The 24447-nt window shown below is 43.0% G+C and overlaps 3 protein-coding genes across 6 annotated transcripts in view; 2 read left to right on the top strand and 1 right to left on the bottom strand.

The window, feature by feature from the left end:
- The window catches only part of LOC134069364 (diacylglycerol kinase theta), a 31716-nt gene extending 26381 nt beyond the window's left edge, over nucleotides 1-5335 (top strand). For both annotated transcript variants that reach the window (XM_062525322.1, XM_062525323.1), the window contains 4 exons: nucleotides 246-392; nucleotides 630-741; nucleotides 1347-1499; nucleotides 2066-5335. In XM_062525322.1, coding sequence (XP_062381306.1) covers nucleotides 246-392; nucleotides 630-741; nucleotides 1347-1499; nucleotides 2066-2170 — 517 coding nt within the window. In that variant the 3' untranslated portion in view covers nucleotides 2171-5335. The remainder of the gene's footprint in view (nucleotides 1-245; nucleotides 393-629; nucleotides 742-1346; nucleotides 1500-2065) is intronic.
- On the bottom strand, nucleotides 5102-13508 carry LOC134069366 (metal cation symporter ZIP8-like). The gene is made up of 8 exons (XM_062525328.1): nucleotides 12204-13508; nucleotides 11722-11881; nucleotides 10631-10800; nucleotides 10352-10474; nucleotides 10082-10237; nucleotides 8794-9004; nucleotides 7431-7615; nucleotides 5102-6098 (listed from the first exon to the last, which is right to left on the bottom strand). The coding sequence occupies exons 1-8, from the start codon at nucleotides 12426-12428 to the stop codon at nucleotides 5949-5951; spliced, it is 1380 nt and encodes a 459-aa protein (XP_062381312.1). The 5' UTR covers nucleotides 12429-13508; the 3' UTR covers nucleotides 5102-5948.
- Nucleotides 13469-22930, top strand: gsr (glutathione reductase). 3 transcript variants are annotated; one of them, XM_062525326.1, is made up of 14 exons: nucleotides 13469-13648; nucleotides 14224-14377; nucleotides 15097-15123; nucleotides 15268-15356; nucleotides 15796-15865; nucleotides 16125-16272; nucleotides 16694-16748; nucleotides 16855-16954; nucleotides 17054-17140; nucleotides 17465-17629; nucleotides 17722-17833; nucleotides 18508-18639; nucleotides 21724-21857; nucleotides 22199-22930. In XM_062525326.1, the coding sequence occupies exons 1-14, from the start codon at nucleotides 13596-13598 to the stop codon at nucleotides 22346-22348; spliced, it is 1476 nt and encodes a 491-aa protein (XP_062381310.1). In that variant the 5' UTR covers nucleotides 13469-13595; the 3' UTR covers nucleotides 22349-22930. The 3 variants fall into 3 exon arrangements, with proteins under 3 accessions (XP_062381310.1, XP_062381308.1, XP_062381311.1); XM_062525324.1 differs by lacking the exon at nucleotides 13469-13648 and having other exon boundaries at nucleotides 14123-14377; XM_062525327.1 differs by lacking the exon at nucleotides 13469-13648 and having other exon boundaries at nucleotides 14259-14369.
- Nucleotides 22931-24447: the final 1517 nt, after the last annotated feature.

Here is a 24447-nt window from a genome sequence, read left to right as displayed (position 1 = left end):
CATTTCCCACTGAGAGGACTTAAAAATCAGAGCATTTCATTACTTATACAACTGGAAGTGGAAATGTATGATCTATTTGAAATGTCATCCACTCATACAAGTTGAAACCTGATGTTGAAAAAGAGCTGGATTATATGTTGTTAGTAACAATGTTGTATCAAAATCTGATATGTAGTGAAGATTGAATGTGTGTGTTTATGTATGGGACGCTCACAGTTGACATTCTTCACCTGCTGCTCATCTAGGTTTCACAACAAGGGTGTGTATGTTAAGGTGGGCCTGCAAAAGTTGAGCCACACACGCAGCCTGCACAAAGACATCAAGCTACAGGTGGATAAACAGGAGGTGGAGCTGCCCAACATAGAAGGGCTCATCTTCCTCAACATCCCCAGGTACACAACGCAAACGCCAAACACCACACCGCAAATCCAAGCGAAAGAATGAACATCCTATGATAATGTTCAGTGGTTTGGGCAGGGTACAAACTTGGTTAATGAGGTGAATAGTTATGAATCATGAAATCATCTCTCACTGCATGTGTGTGTGTGCGTGTATGCGTTTATGCGTGTGTGTGTGTGTGTGTGTGTGTGTGTGTGTGTGTGTGTGTGTGTGTGTGTCCACATCCTCAGTTGGGGCTCGGGGGCAGACCTGTGGGGCTCGGACAGCGACTCCCGCTACGGGAAACCCCGCATAGACGACGGCATGCTGGAGGTGGTGGGGGTCACTGGTGTGGTCCACATGGTGAGTGCACTTAAAGGAACTTTTAGGTTATTATGATTTTATTTGCCCTCTACCCCAGAGAGGAGGATACCCTTCTCTTCTAGAATAATCCAGTCTATCTTAGCATAATTCACTGGAAGTGAGTTACACCAGTTAGCTCATAGCTTCTTTTTAGCTATAGGCTAGCAAAAAGCTAACTGGTGTAACCCATACTCTCTCACTCTCTCTTTTCCTCTCCCTCTCCTTTTCCTTCTCTATCTTTCTCTTTTTCTTCCTCTCTCTCTCTCCCTCTCTTTCCTCCTCTATCTTTTTATCTTTCTCTCTCTCCCTCCCTTCCTCCTCTATCCTTTTCTCTCTCCTCCCACACACCACACCTTATCTCACAGACGTGCAATGTAACTGCTCAGCAGGTGGGCACCCACAGGAGGTGCCTCACCTCACCACCAGCTCTCTGACTAATCCTCTTAATGAGGGCACAACTGCACTAACAGCAGAGAGGGGACCAGGGTGGGTGTGAGCTCTGCTTTTTAATAAGCCCTCAAAGATGGTCTAGGCTGACGCGTGTGTTTGTGTGTCTCTCTCTCTCTGTGTGTGTGTGTGTGTGTGTGTGTGTGTGTGTGTCTCAGGGTCAGGTACAGGGTGGACTGCGGTCAGGGATCCGGATTGCTCAGGGCACCTACATCCGCATCACTGTGACTAAGCCCATCCCCATGCAGGTGGACGGGGAGCCGTGGGTCCAGTCTCCAGGGCAGATCATCATTTCAGCTGCTGGGCCTAAGGTCAGAACAGCGGCACTCTCAAGACAATCTCTTGCTCTCTCTCTCTCTCTCTCCATCATTCTCCCTTTCTCTCTCTCTATCTCTCTCTCCATCACTCTCTCTCTGTCTCTGTCTATTTATGTCTCTTTATCCCTCCCTCTCTGTTGGTCTCCCCCTCTTTCTCTCTCCCTCTCCCTCTCTCTCTCTGTCTCTTTTTCCCTCTCTCTGTCTCTGCATGTCTGGTTCTTAGCTGTACCCTCTCCTTCGGTGTTTCTGTCTCTTTCTGTCTTTCATCAAATATTTCCCATTTTCTCTCTCAATCTATGTCTTTCTCTCTCTCTCTCTCTCTGACCATCCTGTCTCTGGTTCTTATCTGTGCCCTCTCCTTCGTGGTTTCTCTCTCTGTCTGCCTTTTCCTCCTCCCTATACTTGCTCTTCTTCTCCCTCTCCATAAGCATGCCTCGGAGCCGAGGGTTCTGTTCTGAAGTATATTTGAGATTTGAATACGAAGCATTTTCAGCGGAGATCATTTAAGAGCGAGTAAACCGACGTTTTGGACCACCCCCCCCCCCCCCGTTCTCCCCCAGGTGCGAATGCTACGGAAGTGCAAGAGCAAGCAGAAAAAACAGCCGCCTGGCAACCACAAGGAAGGGCGATCGGAGAGCCCCGCGCCCAGCGAAGGGGGCCACTGATGCCCCCATGGCCACCACTACATGCCCCCCCACCACCACCACCACCACCACCACCACCACCAACCCCCACTCCATCCCCACTCGCCTGGACACCCAGCTCATCGCGGAGGGGTCGGACACCCCCGGTCCAGAGCTCCTCATAGCTACGAGAAGAAGCTGACACCCTGAGCCCAAGGAGAGAGACCAGCGTGTCCTACGCGTCTGATTCGCTGGTGATCTCCAGTGGTGTAGGGCTTTTTTTTAATGTTTTGTTTTACATGTCGTAGCTTGTGCAAAAAGTGCCACTTTGTGTCATATATGGGGTGTTTTGTTTTTATCATTGTGTTATGTTTATTTTTAGTGTGATTTTCCCTCAGATCCACACAGTCGGTATATAAGTTGCGCTTACTGTATACAAGTTGTGCTTTTTTGAAATGAACGAGCTTTAGAAGCTTCGTGATCCTCTGGAATGCTTTTGAATGCGAATGACCCCAAATAGGATAGACTCCTGTGGAATAGGCCTATGAGACAAGTGATGCCTTCAAAGCTGTAAAAAATATGAGCAGTTTAACTCACCTTATTGTAACACCCCTTTTGTTGTCAAATGCATTACTTGTTCTTAACAGATCAGGCAATATTTTTTAATTTAATTAGCATTGTAGTCTCACATGCAGATAGTTTTAAGCCTGTCGTGTAGTACATTTCTGATCACATAAGTAAGCCCCCTCGGAAAGCTGTTTCTTCAGTGCACACCAGTGTGATGCCTTGCCCTCCTCCTGATGCTCAGTAGTGATTATCTGTCGACCACAGCCTCCCTAATTCAACGCACAAACAAACAACAGACCTTGGGTCTCTCTCATTTGTCTTTTTTATCTATTCTCCCTTCCTACCTCGGTCCTTGTCCCCACTGATCTAGATAAAGAATGATGGGGCGGCAACTATGGGATAGTCTATCTAGTGTTCTTTATAGATCAGTGGGAACGAGCCTTGAGGACCGAGCATCGAGGATCGAGGAGAGAGGTTGAGAAGGGGCCCTTGAGTTGTTCCCCCTGACAAGACTTTTTGCACTTAGACTCATGACTCATGGCTTTCTGACATGGCTTTCAAGCTACCACGTCTGTACGCCGAAGCGACGCAACTCCGTGTAAATTACCACCTACCGAACACCTCCCCTGCCGATGAAACGGCTGTTTTTGGAAAACCGCGCGTCATGGCCTCGCACCAGTGCTCCTCTCCCCCGCGGCGCGCCTCCTCTAACGGCTGTTTCATCTTCTATCTTAAGGAACTCCTGACTGCTGTAATTAGCACTGTCATGCGGCTTCGCGGGGCGCACCATGACATAGAACCTATTCTCCTCCCTGTCTGCACACAGCTGCAGTGTAACCTTGAGAGAAGTTCGCCAAACACCCCCCCACCCACCACCTCCACCACCAACACCATCAACCCCCCCGCCACCCCCTTCGGTTTAGAACTAGCACTAAATGATACTTGACATTCCAGCTTTTCATGTAGAAGCCAGACCAGTGTTCCATGCCGAAATTACCTGTTAAATGCTGAGGTTTTTGTTTGTGTCTGTCGTTGCCGTTTTTGCTGTTGTTTCATTCTAAAAAAAAGTGTGCGGACTAGCCATTCCAACACTTTTTTTCTCTGGTCAGCTACGGCTGAGCAGGTTGGACCACGGCAGGTGTCTTATTACTATGCGGTCAGAGCGATGATCACGCATGGTGGCTTGTGACGGCCCAGCGCTCGACTTAATGCACATGAAGAACAAACCGCTCTTTGGTGGCGCCGTTGTATTGCATTGTACATTACTTGGAATCACATGAACGATGTGATGGGGTGTAGAAAAGTTGCACCAGTGACTTTATGCACAAAAGCACATGAGGGTTCGGGTATCTGCGTGTGCGCGCGTGTTTTGTAAATATAAATAACCGTACACATGTTTTTAAATGTACAGTAACGGAGTTATTCAGGGCTTTACGATGCATTATTAATAGGCTGTGCTGATGTTCTCGTGTTAGGCACCACAGCTGTCCACTGATTGATTTCTCACTGGACTGAGATGAAGCCGAGACTCCACTCCGTTGGGAAAGTGGCCTTGGCTGACAAAGAGAGGAAAGTTACTCCGTGAGTGGACTCGCACTGTTCAGTCCACTGCCTCCCCTAGTCACACACTCCCCTCACTCCACTACCACAGTCTAGAGCCACACACACACACACACACACACACACACACACACACACTTTAGAAATGCGTTGTCTTGTGGTGTGCGAATGGCTGTGTCAGGGAGATGTGACAAAGTGGTAAAGGAAAGACTGCATCTCTTTAAAGAGTAATAAGAGCCTCTTTCAAATGAGGGTTTTTTTGTTCACGCAAAGGGCAGTACCTGGATGATCACATTGGCAGAATGGCATTATTGGGTGCTGTTATTAGCCAACAATCCCCCCATACGACAGAGCTAGATCACCTGTGCGTACACGTTTGCCACCTTGACGTTGTGCCAGTCTTTCTTTCTCCCCGTCAGCTTTCTGCAGTGTTGAGTGGTATGGTTGGTTTACAGTTGTCCACCCTTAGGTCATCTCACCTAAAGCACCAGCTGTGTTTTAATGGTAGCCTACATGTTGCTGACATGGGTGCAGTGTGTGGGGGAAAAAAAACCCTCCTTGCTTTGCTATATTGTGCATTGTGTCTGTCGCTGTGTTGGGACTCCATATTGGATTAAAAGCCGTGATGTAGCGCCTGTCTTCACCCCCCAAACTTCTAGGTCTGATATCCACATGGTGCCTCATTGAAGTGCTTCTAGAACCCCCAGCGGAATAAACACGTGCTTAGGAAAGAAAAAAAAACATGATCGTTGGTAAACCCATGTTCTAAGTGTTCTGCCAGTGCAGTGAATATCTTCATTGATAACTGTGGCGTTCTAGGTCTTATAGAGCTAATAATGTGCCTGATTTTTTTTCCCCCATTGTGTTTTTGTTTAATGTCATTCAGACACAATATGTAGGTTAAACAGCCAAACCATATTATGTAAACAAATATATAGATGTATATTTTTAAAGAGGAAAAAAGTTTGTTTTTAATTTGAACTGTAAAAAATATTGCACTGATTGTCATGTTTCACAGATGCTAAGTGTACAGTATTGTGTCAATGAATGTTGAAAAAAATAAATGTCTACTTACATCTAGATACAGATCTAACAGACTGATGTTGTCAATGAGAAGAAAATTCAAGTTGGAGTTTTAAAATGCTTATTGGTTGACTTTTTTTATTGATAAAATGCAAAAGAAGCAATAGAAAGTTGTTATTTGTAAACTCAAAATAGTACGTCATAAAATATGATAAAATGTTGAAAGGTCATCTGAATTCCATTTGAATTCAGTCATTTTTCATTATCTTGGTGTTTAAGACGAACTGTAGAAAAGTATTGCACACAACTGATTAATGTGTCAATAACTTCATAATATTTAAATAATATAAACATTATGTTATAATTGCTATAAATACATGGTATAACCATATGATCCAACACAAATAATTAAGATACCTAAGTATTGAAATGCAAAGCAGTCTTGATTCTCATGTTAATGCAGTCATTATCTGCTGGCATCTGAATGAAAGGCTCAAACTATCAAAGGTGGCAATTAGAAAGAAATTAAAGTGCTGTTGTTTACAGTAGGTTAATCCAATAGAAAGTAAACTATTATATATATACACATAAACTGGGTCCGTGAATATGGAGGTGCAGACTTCAACCCAGTAAGCAAAAGTGGACGCTTACTGGAGGAGTCCATTCAGGGTCAGCCCAGGTTGATTTGTCCGGCAAATATCGTTATGAGCAGGATGATTGAGAATCCGGAGAGCATTCCAGCATTCTGGATCAGGAAGAAAATCACCTGTGTCTTGGTTGTCTTCTCCGCTGCACTGCTGATGCTGTTCATCTCAGGGAACTACATGGGCAAGAACAAAGTTGTGTCTCATTAGAAGTCTGAAGGCTCAAACAGGACTTGAACAGGAAGTGAACCCAGTGTTCTACCACACTGGAACAGCTGAGGGTTATTTAACCTAATTAGGCTTCATCATCAAAAAGCTGGCTTGCCCCTATCTTATCCACCGCATAGGTTTAGGAGAGCCAGCAAAGGAAGTCATAAAGCAATCGGAGACGGAAGAATCCAACATATGCACACTTTGCAAATTGTGGCTGTCCACGTAACCGTTGATCAAGCAATCCACAAAACGTTTTGGAAACAAGCCAACCAGACCAATATACAGTATGTCTGCTGACTGCTGTAGATCGTATACCATAAAATGTTGTAGTTGTTTGTTTTTTTTGTTAAAAAAAAAAGCAGCCCACAGGCATTGCAATTACAGACTTGTGTTTCTTCATGGTGGTTAGGGAAGACAGCGCAACAGTCCCTTGACTGTATAGATCATGAGGGCTCTCGCTTCCCCCTGGCCCCAATCTTCAAATGAACAATGAGTCCACTTGTCTCTTGTTGCTGTGGAGCCAACATTTCTGGAGTCTAAACCTCCATAAAACCATGCTCCTGGGGTATTTAAACTGAAAACGATTCCCATTAGTTTCTGGTGGTGGTCCTGTAATTGTCTTTTCCGCCTCTGTAACGACCTCTTATCCAAAATAGTCCAAACTGCTACGTTTCACTCCTTTTGAGGATTTTCATGTCCCATCCAACCACAGAAATAAAAAAAAAAAACCTAATGTATGACTACAGTGTATACATGACAAAGATATGCATGGCTTATCTTTACATAGATGGATGATGTTTATGTGGTGTCATGATATATCTTTTTTATATTTCCTTTGTTTTTGTTCAGTTGTGTATGCATTCCATGTGGGCTTATGAACCGTTTTGGCCTGAGAGACCAAGAACGAGCAAATAAAACTGACCTGTCATTATACGCGGCACATTCACAAGCTAAACGAGCTACGCTGTCAGCCTGTACATTTTAAATATGTGTTGTTAGCACGTCCTGGGTTTTACGCATTCTCCTCACCATCTATCCATGAGGTTCAGGTTGTGAATTTGTGCAAAAAAAGACTTTAGAAGAGCCAAAGGGGGCATAAGTAACAAAGCCCTATAAGAGGACTTTTAGTCTAGGAAAAAGTCTGTCCTATATGTTATCATGTCTGTTTAGAATTATTAACAGGAGTGCTAACACTCCCTTCCAGAGACTGTCCTCGACTGCACTGCGTGAACAGTGTACACACTTGGTCTCAGTGTTTGCCCTTGAACTTTGCTCCCTATTAGTTCTCTCCTTACCATGTCTGCCAGCGCGATGTAAAGGAACATGCCCCCGGCAATGGCGAAGATCACGTTCGGGGCAAAGGAGCTGCCAATGAGGATGCCAATCACCAGGCCCAAGTAGCAGGACATGGCGGACAGCAGGTTGAAGAAGATGGCCTGCGGGATGCTCATGCCCGCATTCAGTAGGATCACAAAGTCACCTGCAGGGGGCGGCAAAGGGAGAGGTCCTTCTTCTATTCCAATTGTTTCTCAATCTCTAACATACAGTAATCTGCCTATATTATGGGCATGGTTATGGTTATTGCTACTTAGCAGGCGCCTTTATCAAAAGCGATATATCAATAAAAATAAAAAAAACAATACAATACAATAATTAATTTAACAGTGAAGAATTTCAAAAAGTTGGTCAGACATTACATATTATATTACAAGAACAAGCGCAGAACGACTGTACTGACATTTGGATTAAATAGCCAATAATGGTATAATGAAGAGCAATGTTTTATTTATAGGTCACAATTATTTCTTAAATTTCAATGACGTTTCTCTATTTAATAAACAAATATGAATATAAGGATGATACAAATGATACAAATGTAAACATCTGGTGCTTGTGTGTGCGTGCGTGTGTGTGTGCGTGTGTGTGTGTCTGTGTCCATGAGAGTGTGTGGGTATGTGCAGTATGCCTGCATGTGTAATTATTGTGGTGCACAACTGCAGTATGTGTGAGTGGATGGCAGCATCGGTGCTTACATGCCAACAGAGTCAAAGACAAACTTCCTGTTCAGTCTTCCCCATATCTCCCCCTTATCTCACTAACATTTCTCTGTGTGTGTGTGTGTGTGTGTGTGTGTGTGTGTGTGTGTGTGTGTGTGTGTGTGTATGTGAATCAACAACATGGTGTCCTGCATGGCATCTGTGCCGAGAGGGGCATAGCAACACGCATGTGTGTGCATGTACTCTAAAAATATTGCTCAAGGGACAACACATATTGTGTAAATTTTAGCACAAATTTGTGTGACTAGTCAGGTGTAAGACAGATTTCAGGTACTATCTAAATGTGTTACCTGCAGTTTTTGTTCTTTTGTCTGTTTTTGTCTCCCACCCAGGCACATAATTGCTGTGTTGAAATGGACACAATATTGTGTTGTTCTTGAGCTAACACGCAATGTGTCATTTCAACACATCCCATTTTAGAGAGTGTGTGTGTGTGTGTGTCTATGGTTGGGTGGGTAAGTGTATGTGTGTGTGTGTGTGTGTGTGTGTGTGTGTGTGTGTGTGTGTGTGCGTGTGTGCGTGTGTGCATGCGTGCGTGCGTGCGTGCGTGCGTGCGTGCGTGCGTGCGTGCGTGCGTGCGGTGACATTATCGTCTCCTCACCCAGCTCGTGGGGGAACTCCTCGCACACGATGGCGATGGAGGTGCTGAACCCCGTGAGGATGGACACGGTGAAGGACGCCCCGATGGCCAGGCCGTCGATGAAGTTGTGCAGGGCGTCGCTCAGTATGATCATCCAGGCCACCGTCTTGATACTGGACAGCTTCGCACCCCGGAGCCAGAGACAGGATGTCCGCGAGCCCACCACCGGCGGCTGGAGAACGGGGAGAGCGAGAGCGAGAGCGTGGGTGAGCGACACGTGATTAAAAATCATCAAATCACATCTCTCTACAAGCTCTATTTCGCTTGTAAAAGGGATTTTGAAACCACTTCAAATTGTGTGGAGGGTCAAAAAAATAAGACGAGGTCGTACAGTTAGGCCTATAGTTAATAAGTTTGTCGAAAGGTATGGAAATGAACATGTTGATTTGGGTCAGAGTGGTATTCAAGTGGCTCTGTCTGCAAAGCAAACACAGCTGTGTGTCTCTGCACTTAGACCCCTCACTGAGAGGTGACACAGACCCGATAGAACAGACAGACGATTCCTGTGCCCACAGTCCAATACAGTCAACTTTAGCTTCTCACACACATACATACAGTACATACATACATACATACAGAAAGCAATGTGTTCATTACCCTATTGTATAGAATAGTCTACTATTACACAAATGTACACTTAACATTTATCTGATTCACTCTGTTTTGCATTCCACGTAAGGCCAGTCACACAATGTTAAACATGATTAGTTTCACCTATTTCTTTCATGACGTTTGTACCAACTGAGTATTTGACCTGCTTCAAGGCCAGCGTGGGACTCTCATTTTGCCCAGTTAACCATTAACATTATTTTCCTAATTGCACTGTGGCAGTACTTCAACCTCCTACTGTTCTGTTTCATTTCTGCTGTGACGGCTTTTGAAAGTAACATATTTTGCCGGCGTGTGTTATCCTGCTGCTTTAAGCCAGTTCATAGAAAGTTCACAAATCATGTACAAGTCCCTCAGTACAAACAATCATTTTTAGTAAAGAAAAAAATCTATTGCCTATTATTTTTGGATTTAAATGTTACTTTAGCATTATCATACATTAAAAAAAATGAAACGCTTTAAAACAGCTGTCTACTGAAAATATCAGACACCAAACACTTGATTTGTGAACACAAAGAGAAATGGCACTCATATCACACTCATCTCATATCCTGCAACAGCTCTCACCATAAAGCCAGCTAATTATGATCACTAGGTGTGTTACAAAATTACTGTTTGACAAAATGGGGGGGGGGGGTACCTGGGTAGGATCAACAGTCGTACTGGCTTTGTCATTGAAGCTGGTCACGGCAATAACCTCATTCCTCTCTCCCACATCTCCATTCTTCTCGCCAATATCGCCATGGTGAGAGCCGAGTTGGGGAGAATCCGGAGGTACAAAGTGACTGTGGCCATGCTTAGAAACAGAGACGAGGGGAAAACAAGGTTTACTATGAACAAACAAAACAAAACAAAAACAACAATAAAGCCTGTCCTCATGGACTGTGTTTTCAATATCTTATAGTCTCACCTCTATGTCCACTCTCAGTATCATTTTAAGGACTTTCTCCATGAAGCAGAGCAGGTAGAACCCACCAAATATCCCAACAGCTTTGGAAGTGTAGTTATCCTTCTTGGGGTCAAACCCCAAAGCCTAGTACATAGAAAGGGGCTTAGCATTAAATCTACAGTGCCACAGAAATACCTTTGGTATAATGATGACATCCTATATAAAAAAAATCAGAATCAGAATTGGCCAATAAAGCTGATTCTGATAAGCCATTCTAATTCACAAAATGCACTAACTCACCTCTGGGATGAGCTGTAGGACAGCATTAGAGAACAGCGTGCCGATTGCCAGCCCAATGAAATATGTGAGGATCTTGGGGAAGAAGGCCTTCTTGGTGAAAGGGACGAGGAACAGTCCCAGCAGAGAGGCAGAGTTGATGATGGTAATGGCCAGAAACCCAAATCCCCACACTGTGGTGGGGATGACAGTTAAGAGGACAGCACAATCAGCCATTTTCACAATCGAGGAATAGAGAAATCAGCTCACTGCTGAAAGCAACCGGACATGTACAGTATATAATGTACAAATGTAAGTATATGGACATGAAAGTATGCATTCTTAGCAACATCGGCATTAAGCCATGGCACTCCAAAATGTAAAAAAGGCGGGAAAGGTTCGCACTCTGAAAAAATAGTAGGCAAAAAACTTTGCTGAAGAAGATTTTCACTGAGGGTGAGCAGACGTTTCAGTCATTAGGCTATTCTCAATACTCACACTGAGTCAACCACAGACATGCACTTAACAAATAGGTTACCCAGCAGGTTTCAGGCTAACAAGAGACAATTGTAATCCCAAAATGTGATATATTAGACAATAAAGTAGTCTTTTAAAAATGTTATGCTGTGTTCTCTCATGTTTAGCTTGGTTCATGCCAGAAGAAAGGTAGGGTGTGGACAGTAGGCATGTCACGCTGTGATGTTGCAACTCTGATCTCATTTACAACGGCTTGAACTCATTAAACTAAATTAATGGAGCTTCTGATCTTTTATTGTTTTAAATGGTACCTTTACTAGTAGTCCCCTTACACACACACACACACACACTCACACACATACACACATACACACACACACCACACACCACACACACACACACACACACTCAGACTAATCTGAGGCTAACCTGCTGATACGTTTAACAAATTAGTACCATTTTGGCACTTTATTCAGTCATACTCAAACAAACCTTGCTCTATTGTACTGTAAATATGTCACTGCAGATTGTGAATGGATATCAATGGTGACATACAGTACATCATTATCAACATGTACTCATAAAAAGCTGCATGAGCAATCAGACCATTCAGGCTCTGCATATCCCATATCACTCACCAGAGGCATCAATGGACGGTCTGACCTCCACATCCCCAGGGCACGCGGGCTGCACAGCTTGCTGAAGAAGAGCCGGGCAGATGTCATTTAGGTGAGTCTCACCTAAACTGGTGAGGTTGCCAAGTCCATACAGGGCAAGGACCTCAACTCCTGACAGACACTGGACAGAATTGGAGTTAACAGATGGTAAGGTTAGGTATTGAACATTGTTTTCAAGTCATGACAGCAATTGAAAGGCTATACCACTCTAGTCAAACTGTTGTAGCCTACATTGATACAGTAAAACTCATTAATGTCAGGCTATAATACAACGAAATAAGTTAACCAATCAGATGACTGGTACATCATTAGTTAGACTGGATATCACAGGCGAATCACAGTCAGTTCAAACTGAGTTAAAGCAATAGCTGACTGATAAAACATTAATCTCTTATGGGGGGGATTCCGCACTCCCCAGCAAAATAAATGACCATTTAACTTACCTGAGAGCTGGACACAATTCCTTCGAGATTAAGTGGCTTGCTGTTCAGGAGTTCAAATAAACTATTAATGTCAGCGGGGGTCACGAAGCCATTTTCACCATAGAACTGCAATATGTCACTAAAAATGTTAGGCGTCTGTCCCGAAACACTGCAAGCAAAACTCGTCAAAACTCCAAAGAAAAGTGCGGTTTGATACGCTCCTGGCTGTTTATGAGACTGTCCCATAGTTTTGTGTGGTCGTTCGTAGCAAAAAAATAAAAGCTACAAGCTGCTCATGAAATGACAACTGCCAGCACCTGGAAGACCCGAGTATTGAAGCGCATGCAGATGTGAGGCAGTGCCACAAACGAGTTTGTCCGATGCAAACCCCGATATTTATGGCCACATTTTCTCTAATCTCATGTGTCATAAGCATATTTTTGCAAAAATGATATCAGCAGGAACCACAAGCTATTAACCTGGTAGTATAATAACGCGTTTACAGATAACCGCAAATTACGCTGACCTTAGGAATTGTAGGCTACCTCCGGTTGTCGGCAAGTGTCACCAGGGAAATATTTGTGGGCCAACATTTTATCACGCAATATGGGGACACAGGTTTTTTTTTTATTATTCCAAACATAGTTGTTTACAATCACTACTGGAATAATTATACTGAGTGAACAAATTAATCATTGAGCCACAAAGGTTACCGGAAAGAAAAAAAATACAGACTGAGAGAGAGAAAGAAAGAAAGAAAGAAAGAAAGAACAATAACAGTGTATGTGCCATTCATTCTTGAACATCTTTAAATGATACGGCCTACATCTTGTTTGATATAGGCCTACGCCTACAGGCCTAGCCCAGCACAAATGAATCCAACTTGCCAATTTGTATTTCCATGAAAGATTACAATGATGTATTCTGAACCATCCCTGGATGTCATGGAATTCAAACAGAAAAGAGTAATCATGCCCTCTGCTGGTGAAATCAAATGACACAGGATATGGGCAAAAAGATAGCCTGTCTGAGAATTTAAAAGCCGATAACTTGGTGATGTTCTCCACGATCAGTTTTTTTCCTCCTTGTTTTCACAAGATTTAGTGGGAAGACCTAGTAAGCCAAATAAGCCTAATAAAGCATGCATACTGTAAATAAGTACCTATTGCTGCTCGAAAGACCCATAAATCGACTTTTATGTTGAAATGCAAATAATGCCGGCCCATCACCGGAAGCTGGTGTAGGCTACCCAACAGCATGTATAAAGCAGCTGATGTTCATATGTTGTTATGCAGCGTACATGAGAAGGGTAAACGTATTGGGAAGTCAGTTGTATATGAAATGTTACAACTTGAGCACCTAAGATAAAGTTGCCAGTCCAAAAGGAGTTTGCTCACAGAGCAAGCTGAAAAGATGTACCGAAATGCATTTTCCACATTCAGCGTAAACATAGCGACACTTTGTCGGTGAGTGCATTGCCTGGAAGGCAATCGTGTGCGTTACTGTCTGTTTTCCCATTAACTTGATTGGATTGCCAGTGCATTTTTAAAGTCATTTTGTAATCAGTTGTGACTCACGACGTCGCCTCTCCCACGGCGACAATTTGGTATTCAAATTCAGAGCACATGTTTATGGTTTCCAGAAACACCAGCTTATCCCTAACGTGGAATGGTTGCCATTGCTCCCCTGCTGGTCGAATCAAATGTCATTACCCGCTTACACCTGAAACATTGTTTCTGTAAACTATTTCATGTCTCGCCGGCCAAATGGATGCCGGAGTCATACAAGCCTAATGGACAGTAGGCCATACTAACATCACCATGACTATTGTTAAAACTGTTTCTGGGATTTACACACTATTGTTGCAATTCACAATGACTAAGCACTGGCTTTCAGCATCACTCATTGGAATGTCCCTCCCATTAGTCTAAACAACTGCGTCCGGTGCTGTGCGCTTCCTGGTTATGGCTATTATAATACAGTTTACTCGAGTGCAAGTGTCACTCCTTACACTCCGGCGATCGCTTTCACCCTCTTGTAGACTTCTCAGTCGGACCATGGCTTCTGACACGGTCACCCGGTTCGATTTTCTGGTCATAGGCGGTGGATCTGGGGGGCTGGCCGGTGCCCGGAGGGCGGCGGAGTTGGGGGCTTCCACCGCCGTGATCGAGAGTCACAAACTTGGAGGTACCTGCGTGAGTAGACGTTATCCTGGTTACAGCAACATGCTATGTGATCTATGAGTAGCCTGCTTATCCTACTTGTTGCGCTCAAACATCAGCGCCAGAGTTCTGCCAAGGCAGTAATTTTTCCAACATATATGGGCCGCGGTGGTTCTTCGCAAATGTCACATGTAGCCTAGTCCAGTGGTACATTGCGAAGCCTCCAGATTACGCTCTTTTTGTGGCATGTTTTTTTGTGCGCAATGTTGTGGTTTGTCAGAGCTTAAAAGCAGTGGGCACCGCTCCAGCGTACCGTCCTCTGCTTCAAAGTAACAAATGTAAACTGTGTCCTGCTGTTGTTGGTATGGGTTCAAACAGTTTCGAATGGGGCAACATGGTTCTGCAGCTCCAATGTAGGAACTAGGAAAGTTATGCAATAACCCACTTCTTCAAAGCTGGGTAGGCTAGGTGTTAGCCTACGTGGGCGGGAGGGAGAACTCTTCTTCTTGAGAGATTTGGGAATTTTCCTACCTTAGACAGCTGGTGTTTGTTTTACTTTAATGGTTGCAGTTAGTGTTATATCACGCTATTGTTTTCTGCACTGTTTTTCTACTGTGCAACCCCTTACTTACATACATGACCAGTTAATATTTGAATCCAAGTTGTCTTCACTGGAATAGTTGTTTTGTATGCTTGGTTTATGTAAATAAATGTGTAATGCAATGTAATGTTTTTCCCCTCTTGGGTTTTAGGTGAACGTGGGCTGCGTCCCGAAGAAGGTAGTGATGTCTCTTCTATTCTGTTCCTCTATTGTGTTTACCCATTATTTAATACACAGCCCTAGTCCTTGAAATATAGGTAACATGACTGGACTGATCGCCGTCCTTAAACGCCCTGCTTTTTGCCTCTTGCTGTGTCGACAGGTAATGTGGAATGCGGCCGTGCATGCCGAGGTAGCCCATGACCGAGCGGACTATGGTTACCTTGGTGCCAATACTCAGTTCAGCTGGCAGTAAGTAAGCAGACACCACTGGGACCGACAGTGCTGCACTGAAGTCATGTTTGGTCAAGTTGATTTTGTATGTGTGCGGAGGGGAGGGGGGTGGGGCTGGGGGTGGCTAGAGCATGTTAGTCGGTAATAGAGTTTTGTTGTCTTCTGCTTTCACAATGTAATGTTACCTCTTTGGGGAAGTTCAGATTGCATTGCAACAAGATGGATGGTTGCACCCATGGACTATGGCTCCATTGTTACTTTTTAAATGAGTTTGTCAGAGCATTCCACACACCCTTCAAGCGTAACTCAAGGTGATCTGGAGTGATAACAGACTTGGAGGTGGAGTCAAAGCTTGTTTGCTCTCTAAAACTGACCACAGCTTCTCCACTGAAGATATAGTGACAAATGCCATTGATAAGGGAATTCCATTGAAATATGCCATTCTGTGTGCCCACAGCATGCTCAAAAGCAAGAGGGATGCCTACGTTGGGAGACTAAATCAGATCTATCAAGGGAATCTCGATAAGGTAAGACCTTTGTGTTGTCTCAATGTTTTAGGCACCTAAATAGTGTTATTTTTTTCATTTAGGCTTTTGTGTCATATACTCTTTTATTGTTATTGTTTGTCATTTGATGATGATGATGTTGTTGTTGTATGAATGTAAATTCAGAACATTGCTCTACAAGAGCTCAGTCAATCATCCCTGAGTAAACAATGGTTGATGTTGATTATTGTGCTATTTATGGTCCACGTGAATTGAAGGGTGTTATGTCTTCCCGCTCAAGGCAAACATTGAGTCCATCCATGGCCTTGCGTCCTTCACTGACGACCCTGAACCCACAATAGAGGTCAATGGGAAGAAGTACACGGCACCACACATTCTCATTGCCACAGGAGGGCGCCCGTCTGTTCTCAGTGATAATGAGATCCCAGGTGAGGTGCCAGTGGGTTTTCCCTATGGAAAGGCGAGCAGAAAAAAACCTCTATGCTCTGAAAGTTAAAAATAGTTAACATTTTAAGGTTGCATTTTTCCCCTCCAACAATTGTTTTTTGCTTAGCTGCCTGCCTTAGCTAAGCCAGGGAGCTAGTGATTAAGCTAGATCATGCTCATCATAGCAACAATGTACAGAATCAATTTCTACCTCGCATGTTTTTAACACCCGTTACTTTGTAATACGCATGTTTTGGAGGTGAAAAAAGTTTGTTTATATGAGCGCCCCCTTACTCTTGTAAATTACTAGCGTGCTTCCTCATTTGCTATTGTTACCATTGTGCAAATCTGGTTGATAAGATCAGCCAGGAAACTCAAATAGTTCGGTCACTGGTGCCTCTTTTGTGTTTTCTTTTCATATAGGTGCGAATCTTGGCATCACCAGTGATGGTTTCTTTGAACTTGATACCCTACCCAAGTGAGTCAGAGAACAGGGCCGTGCCACGGCTGTTCTTTTGAGCGATGCTTCTCGGAACTTGGTGTCTGTGTCATCTGCTGAGCTTTGTCTGTCTCTGTCCCTGTAGACGCAGTGTTATTGTGGGGGCTGGGTATATTGCGGTGGAGATGGCTGGTATCCTCTCCACTTTGGGGTCCAAGACATCGGTCATCATTCGACAGGGTGAGGTAAGAACCCTCTTTTCCATGCGAATTCCATGATTTCTCTCATAAGGCACAACATAAAGTTCACTGTTGGAACTTTTTTTGATTTTGTCTTTTCGGTAGGTATTGAGGAACTTTGATTCCTTCATAAGCGCAAGTTGCACCAGAGAGTTGGAAAATGCTGGGATTGAATTATGGAGGAACACACAGGTAGATATATTCTCAACTCTCATTTCTTCCCTGAACCTTACAAGGCTCGTCCTCCCTCTCTTGTGCCCTAATGCTTGCTAATTGACAAGCAATGTGTGATGGGTCAAGCCTTGTAAGGTTGTAAGTGAAGAGATATGGCCTGCAGTGCACACTGTATCTTAGCCCAAAATGACTTTATTCACACTGTTGAGATCGACACTTTGACAATTTAGAGTGAATAAAGTATTTTTGGAGCTCATATATGAAGGCCTCAGACCAGTTTGTCTGGTGCCTGTGGAAAAAATATTATGGATGTGCTCACTCGTTTTCACAAATATGTGATAGGTGAAGTCAGTCAGGAAAATGAACCAAGGCCTGGAGGTCACACTGGTCACCAGAGACCCAGAGAAAAAGGAAGAGGACAAGATCGGAGTCATTGATGAAGTGGACTGTCTTCTCTGGGCTATAGGCAGAGAACCGAACACTAATGGACTCAACATCAGTCAGATGGTAAATCAATAAAAATGTAGACAACAATTCTTAAACAGAACACGTTCTGGTCTGTGAAGCACAGTTGATGGACTTCCGTGTTTACCCAACAGGGTGTGGAGGTTGATGAGCGGGGTCACATTGTGGTGGATGAATTCCAAAATACCACCCGTCAAGGAATCTACGCGGTTGGAGATGTTTGCGGCAAAGCCCTCCTTACTCCTGGTAATTTGACATTTTCTACCAGTAATATGGAGTGAACAGTGTTTTACTTCCATGTCTTTAGGGAGACTGTTTATGACCCGAATTCCCCATATGTACTCAATTGCTGCTGTGGTTGTTGTTGGAGTTATTGATACTGGAAGTCGAAGTAGTTGTAGCGTCATCAGTAGTATTAGTACACTTTGTAAAGGATGATTTACTACATCAGTAAATACATTTATAATACAAAATTAGCTTGAATGGTAGTATAGTTGGCATCGAGTTGAGTCTGGTTTACACTATATACATTGTGCGCGCCTGTGTATGTGTGTGTGGCAGCAGAACGCCATGATTCTCATTCTGGCAGCCCTGTTAACTGGTTAGGGAATTCACACTGCCTGCATGAGATCAAAGCTCAGCTCAATATTTTTCAAAATAAATAAATGGCTAATGTGGAAATAGCCTCTGCATATGAAACATACTTTACACACTTCCAGAGTAAGAGGTGCAATGGAACATGGCACATTTATTTTCCTGGCTATGGTTAAGCAGCTTATCAGGAAGTGAACCCGATCTCCACCGTTGCATAGTAGATGCCAAGACGTGAAGCAAGCGATGCTATCTCCAGTGGTATTGTGATGTTTTCTAGCTCTGCCTGTCAGTGTGTTACACTCCTGTTCCTCTCTCTGTGTGGGCAGTTGCTATTGCCGCCGGCCGAAAGCTTGCCCATCGCCTCTTTGAAAACAAGCCAGAATCCAAAGTGGATTACAGCAACATTCCCACCGTGGTGTTCGCCCACCCACCTATAGGCACCGTGGGGCTCACAGAGGGTGAGTTCAGCCTGTGCATTTTTTGAACAAATCTGTGTATAATCTTTCCTCTTGGCTCACTATAGGTTCTTCTCAAGGTGCCCTTATTAATGGAATAAAGTCACTATTGAACCAGGTCCTTGAACCATAAAACTATGAAGTATTTGACTGACTCGGGTGTTAGTTAAAAGGCTCCTTGTGAGTTTGACAAACTTGTCTATGGCATCAGGAAATGCAAGGGACTTCAGAACAGTAGCTCTGATTGGCTAGTGATGAGAAAGCATGACTAGATATTGGGGATCAACCGCAGTTTCAGTTGGATTAAGTAGTATTAGATGTTCCGTCCACACTGTTTTTGGTGATATTTAGTCATTTAGGTGAGGGTGGCGTGAAACGGTTGGGTGATGTCTAACATAACATGGCACCATTTTTTGCCGATTTTATTCACAAAACCGCGTCAGATACAGCGAGCTTCACAAAATAGCATATGGTATTATGTCAGACATTAATGTATTTTCATTGTTTCTGAATAAATAGGAGTAGTCTAAAGGAAGCTATGCATTCTGATCCAGCTAGGAACTGATTTTTTTTGGGGGGGAAGCTAACCGTTGTATTATCAGAAAGCATTGTTAAGCCATTGTTTTAATCGCAAAATATGTTTACTGGTAAACAACTGTCTGTTGAATTTAAAATGGCTTGTCCAAGTGTACATTGCATGTCTTTTGTACAGTATAAATCACCAGAAACCTCAGAAAGTGGGCTGTGCCTTTTTGTGTGTAGAGGGCAACAACAAAAGGCCTTATATGACAATGCAATGGTCAATATAATACTCTGACTGCTAACATTAGTAAGCCCTTGCTGCCAGGAGTTTGCAGCCCTTGCCTGTAGAGGTGTTCATTCTCCTCCCAATTATTGTATACTGTATTGGTGAATTGCTAAACAAGTAGCTAATTATTGAATTTTGTAAAATCCTGCATGCTCCTTTTCAAAGAAATGGGTTAACCATGCCTGGATGAAGCTGATCAAACATGTTGCCTCCGGAGTTAATCATTAGGCTACTTTCACAACAGCTCCTATTCTTTCAAATAGTAAAGTGACTGACCATTTATGGACAGTCCAAAGACTGTTTTTTTTTTTTTTTCAAAAGTCATGCTTTATCAGCCTCTTGTCTAATAGCTATTGCGTAGATGAAAAGGGTGTACCTTGGTGTGGTACCTTGGGGTACTCTGGGAATCAGTTGTAATCTGCAGTCTTACAGATGAATGCTGTGGTGGATCATAGGAGCCCATGATAAAGGTGTGTGGTGATTGTAGAGTTAGCGGTAAAGACTGTTGATGTGCATCAAATAAATGAGTCTACCTATGGGGACATGTTCCAACAGGATGCTAAACCTGTAATCTTTTCCTTTTTGATTAATGTTTGTGTTTTGGAGGGGAAAACATGCAGTGCTGCTTGAAAGTATGTGAACCCTTGAACAGTTTGGAGTTTTCTGCTGTATCATGATGTTCTCATTTTACATTTTATCATTACAAGTTTTGGAATATGATGTTATTTATCAAATAGTATTGTGTATATTTATCAAAATGCATGGACTTGTTAAGAAGCCAAAAAATCATGAAGCATTAATTTATGTACAAAAGTAAGTGAACCTCCAGCTGCATTGGTAAGGTTAAGTAGGTAATTGATGTATGTAAGACATACTGTATTTGGTTGCAAAGTAATCAATTAAGCATGCTGATCAAACCAACTACCAAACGAATGTAGTGCCAAGGCATACCCACAGGGCTCAACAATGCCAAGAGGAAAGGAGATATCATGAGGACAAAGGGGAGAGAGTAGTGACCGCCCATCAGTCGGGAAAGCTACAAGACTTTCTAAAAGATCCCAGCTCCATTTATTCACTGTAAGACAAATGATTTAGTAAATTCTGGGCATTCAATGTCAAAGTAACATTTTTTAGAAGTGGATGCCCATATCTGCTCATATCTGCCCATATATGACTCCATATCATCCAGGAAACCATGAATTCTCAGGCCTATCAATAAATTCTTGATCTGATTCTGAACCTCATGTCAGTCAGGGAGATGAAGCAAGGGAAGCAAGGGAAGAAACCGATTTTACAACAGGACCATGATTAGTCTTTAAGCAAAATTACCAAGGAATGGGTTATGATCAAGATACTGTAATTCATACTCTAAATTGGTCTAGTCCAGACCTCAATTCTGTAGTAATGTTGTGGCTAGATCTGAAGCGGGCAGTGCGTGGTGACCCTCCGACCACTTTCAACTGGCTGAGTTCTGCAGGGAGAAGTAGGCAAAAGTCCACAGAACCTGATGTGAGACACTGGTTAATGGGTACAGAAGGCGTTTGGTTGAAGTAGTGGTTGCAAAACAATGGTATGGTACAAGAAATTAGCTACATGGGTTCACATATTTTGTTATATTTCGAGTTTTTGTGAACTAAACCACTTTTGTTGTATATATAATGAAATTATGTAACGTTTTGTTGCTGTCTATTAGGAAGGCAAGCTTTACAAATTGGATACACATTAAATAAGGTTATTTTGTTTTTTTATATAAAAAGCAACAGACCATGTCTGAGGGTTCACAGACTTTCAAGCAGCACTGTAGGTTTAAGATATACGTATATATTTTGAGTTACATTAATGCGTCTCAAAGTTAAAAAATCGAGTTCTTCTCAAAAAAGAAATCTTTTATGGGATACATTTTGAACAGTTATGCTAATTAAGACAACTTTTCCCCAATAATAATATTTCATACCCACTGTACCCACTTCTACTCCCCATATCTGTATTTTACCAAGTTTGTCTTTAGCAGTTGCCATTTTTATTTTATGGCATATATATTCTTTCAAGTCTGTTCTATGACTAGACAAAAAAAAGTGTAGTGATAAACTCATTCATTATTTTTTTCTCTCTACACTCGAAATGTATCCCGAATTATAGAATGACCCATATAACATGTTTACGACGTTCACACGCCTGTTGTGGGAGCCATTTTGAACATTGTGATTACAGCATGACTAGAGGCATAACTTGCTCCACTGTAGCTGACCCCTTACGTTCTCCCTTGCATGGTGTTGCAGAGGAGGCCATTAAGAGCTGGGGGAAGGAGAACCTGAAGACATACCAAACCTCGTTCACGCCCATGTACCACGCCGTCACGACCCGCAAGACTCAGTGTGCCATGAAGCTTATCTGCGTGGGCAAGGAGGAGAAGGTATGGCCGAGCCTGACTGGGTCTGTGCCCAGACCGGTTCTGACAGACACGAGTGAACTTGAGTTGCAAGTTGTTTGATTGATGACTTGACTGTCCACGCATAGTCCATATTTGGGGTGGCATGTGGGATGGGCCTCTGCACCAATGACTTTGCGAAAACTGAACTCTTAGACTGCATGCTGCCATTTCAAAAGACGTGTTGGTGCTAGTGCACCAGCTCATGTTGAATTTGGCTTCTCTGTGTGCTGGATTCCTTCATCTCTCTCTCTCTCTCTCTCTCTCTCTCTCTCTCTCTCTCTCTCTCTCTCTCTCTCTCTCTCTCTCTCTCGTCTTCCTCTCAGGTGGTTGGCCTCCATATGCAGGGCCTTGGCTGCGATGAGATGCTGCAGGGGTTTGCTGTTGCTATCAGGATGGGTGCCACCAAAGCTGACTTTGACAACACCATTGCCATCCACCCCACCTCCTCAGAAGAGCTGGTGACCATGCGCTAATGTCAAGACCATCAGCACCCTCTTTCTATGCACTGCCTTGCCGGTATATATATATTTCTAGAAAAAATACATATATATACATATATATATATATATATACAAAAGAAAAAACAGCAGACTACGGGAAAGGGGATATTTGCACACACTTTCTATGCTACTGTTTGACCATAAGGTACCACTGTGACTTAGTCTTGTGTTGTGCTTCTCGTATACAAGCATTGAGAGACATCTGGATGGACCAAAAGAATGAAGTGCCGGTGTACTCCAGAGCAGGTTTCTCGGATTTGAACCATTTACAAACTCCAGTGTATATGAAGTGGACTTGCTTAGGCAGTGATCTGTCAAGTGGTCGCAAAGAAAGTGGTGTCAATTTCCCAACTCTGGTGTTTGCACGTTTAATTGCCAAGCGCTTCTTTACAAAATTACAAACAGGACCCCGCTTCAGCTTGGTCACCATTTCACCAAATGTGTTGTAAATTATTATTTTAATAAATCTGGAATTTTTAGTAAACCGTTGTACCTTGTTGACGTGTTTTGTATTGTTCTAGATCTGAAAAATTAAATATCTAATTTGTTGTTCAATTCAGACCTATTCATTTTATTTATAGTACCTTCAATTAGTATGACCATACACTGTTCAACTCCATTGTTCATACACAGTCCTGACACCTGGCATTTTAAGTCCATGGTTTAGTGATTAACCCAGGTAAGCTAAAGGGAAAGTCAGTGATCATACGATTTCAAGCCCATCACACTTTTTGTCAGTTACCGAATGTCTCCTCTTGATCCGCTAGCTACCCATCCCGTGAGTAGGCCTACACTGTTAGGGGGGAAAAACAGGTTTCTGTAGGCAGCCCAGGCTCCAAAAACTGGAAACGAAGAAAGTAAGGGCAGCCTGTGCCCGAAACAGAAAGCATAGCCCTGTGTGGAGTTTCTGTGAGAATGCTGAAAGGAGGGGTGAGCTACCTTTCTAGTGTATTTTGTTTTGTTCTCGATTGAAATATAATGTATGTTTTGAACCACATATGCCAAGATCAGTAGTTAGTTTATCACACCTGCTAGCAGTGAGCAGTAGTTAGTCACACCTGAAGTTACCTGTGTAATACAGCCTTGCTTCATATTAAACCCTGCAGGGCTCCAATATTAGGAGGTTTTAGCATGTACCCTGCCAAAGATTTGCCACTCAGGTTTGCCACTAGACGCCATATTTGGATTTTTTTTTAAAATCAAGTTCCTGACTGTGGAGTGGACATACCTTTTCAACTGGTAGAGACCAAGAGTGCATGTATACTCTTAACAACATGATTTGTGAACAGGCAAGTAATCTAAGTGAACACTACACTGTTAGAAGGGACGGAGAGGATTAACAAAGTGATTGAAAGGTATGATGCTTATCAGAGGTGTGTTACACCAGGCAGGGTATAGCAGTAAATGACACTTGCAACAGAGTCGACTACTCAGACGCATTTGAGGCCAGCGGCTGTCACTGTAGTGCAAAAAGAGGATTGGTGTGATGTATTGGAAGTCAGCCCTTAGCAGCCTGACTAAAGATCCCCAATTAGATGGCTGTTCGGCTATATAATAAATGTCCCACCTATGGAGTTGGGCCTGACATATTTTCCCTCTCATCTAGTAGGTCTATGTACAAAAGGCCCATTACTGTATTTCCTTCAAATAAATGGTATATTCCGTCCTTTGATGAAAAATCGGCCAAATGTGCATGATCTTGGTCATGTTCTTTTTGGTGTTTTTAAGAAATTAAGAACAGGGTAAATCAATAGAACGCGCTGAAAAACGTGGAAATAGTGCAACTGTTTCTGTCCAACTGTAAACTGGGTTTTCTGTCACAAGTGGAATGTAAAAAAAAAGTTTAGTTTCCTGCAATGACAATTTCTATCGCAAGGGCGCGCTAAAGAATCACATTGAAATCAGCCTATTTGGTATAGAATGAATTACAAAGTTGCAAATTGACAGCGTCTGTGTAGTAAGGGGTCAGGCTCGGGCCAAGTAGGCCTAGCCTAGATCGTCGATGGCGCGTTGCCCAATTTATTGAAGTATGGGCCAGTGTGTTCGCCATTTCAATTTGAATGATAGCGGCG

Source organism: Sardina pilchardus, chromosome 21 (assembly GCF_963854185.1).
Source record: "Sardina pilchardus chromosome 21, fSarPil1.1, whole genome shotgun sequence".
Lineage (NCBI taxonomy): Eukaryota > Metazoa > Chordata > Actinopteri > Clupeiformes > Clupeidae > Sardina > Sardina pilchardus.
The sequence above is the reverse complement of the archived record's forward strand: the minus strand, read 5'-3'. Positions and strand labels throughout refer to the sequence as shown.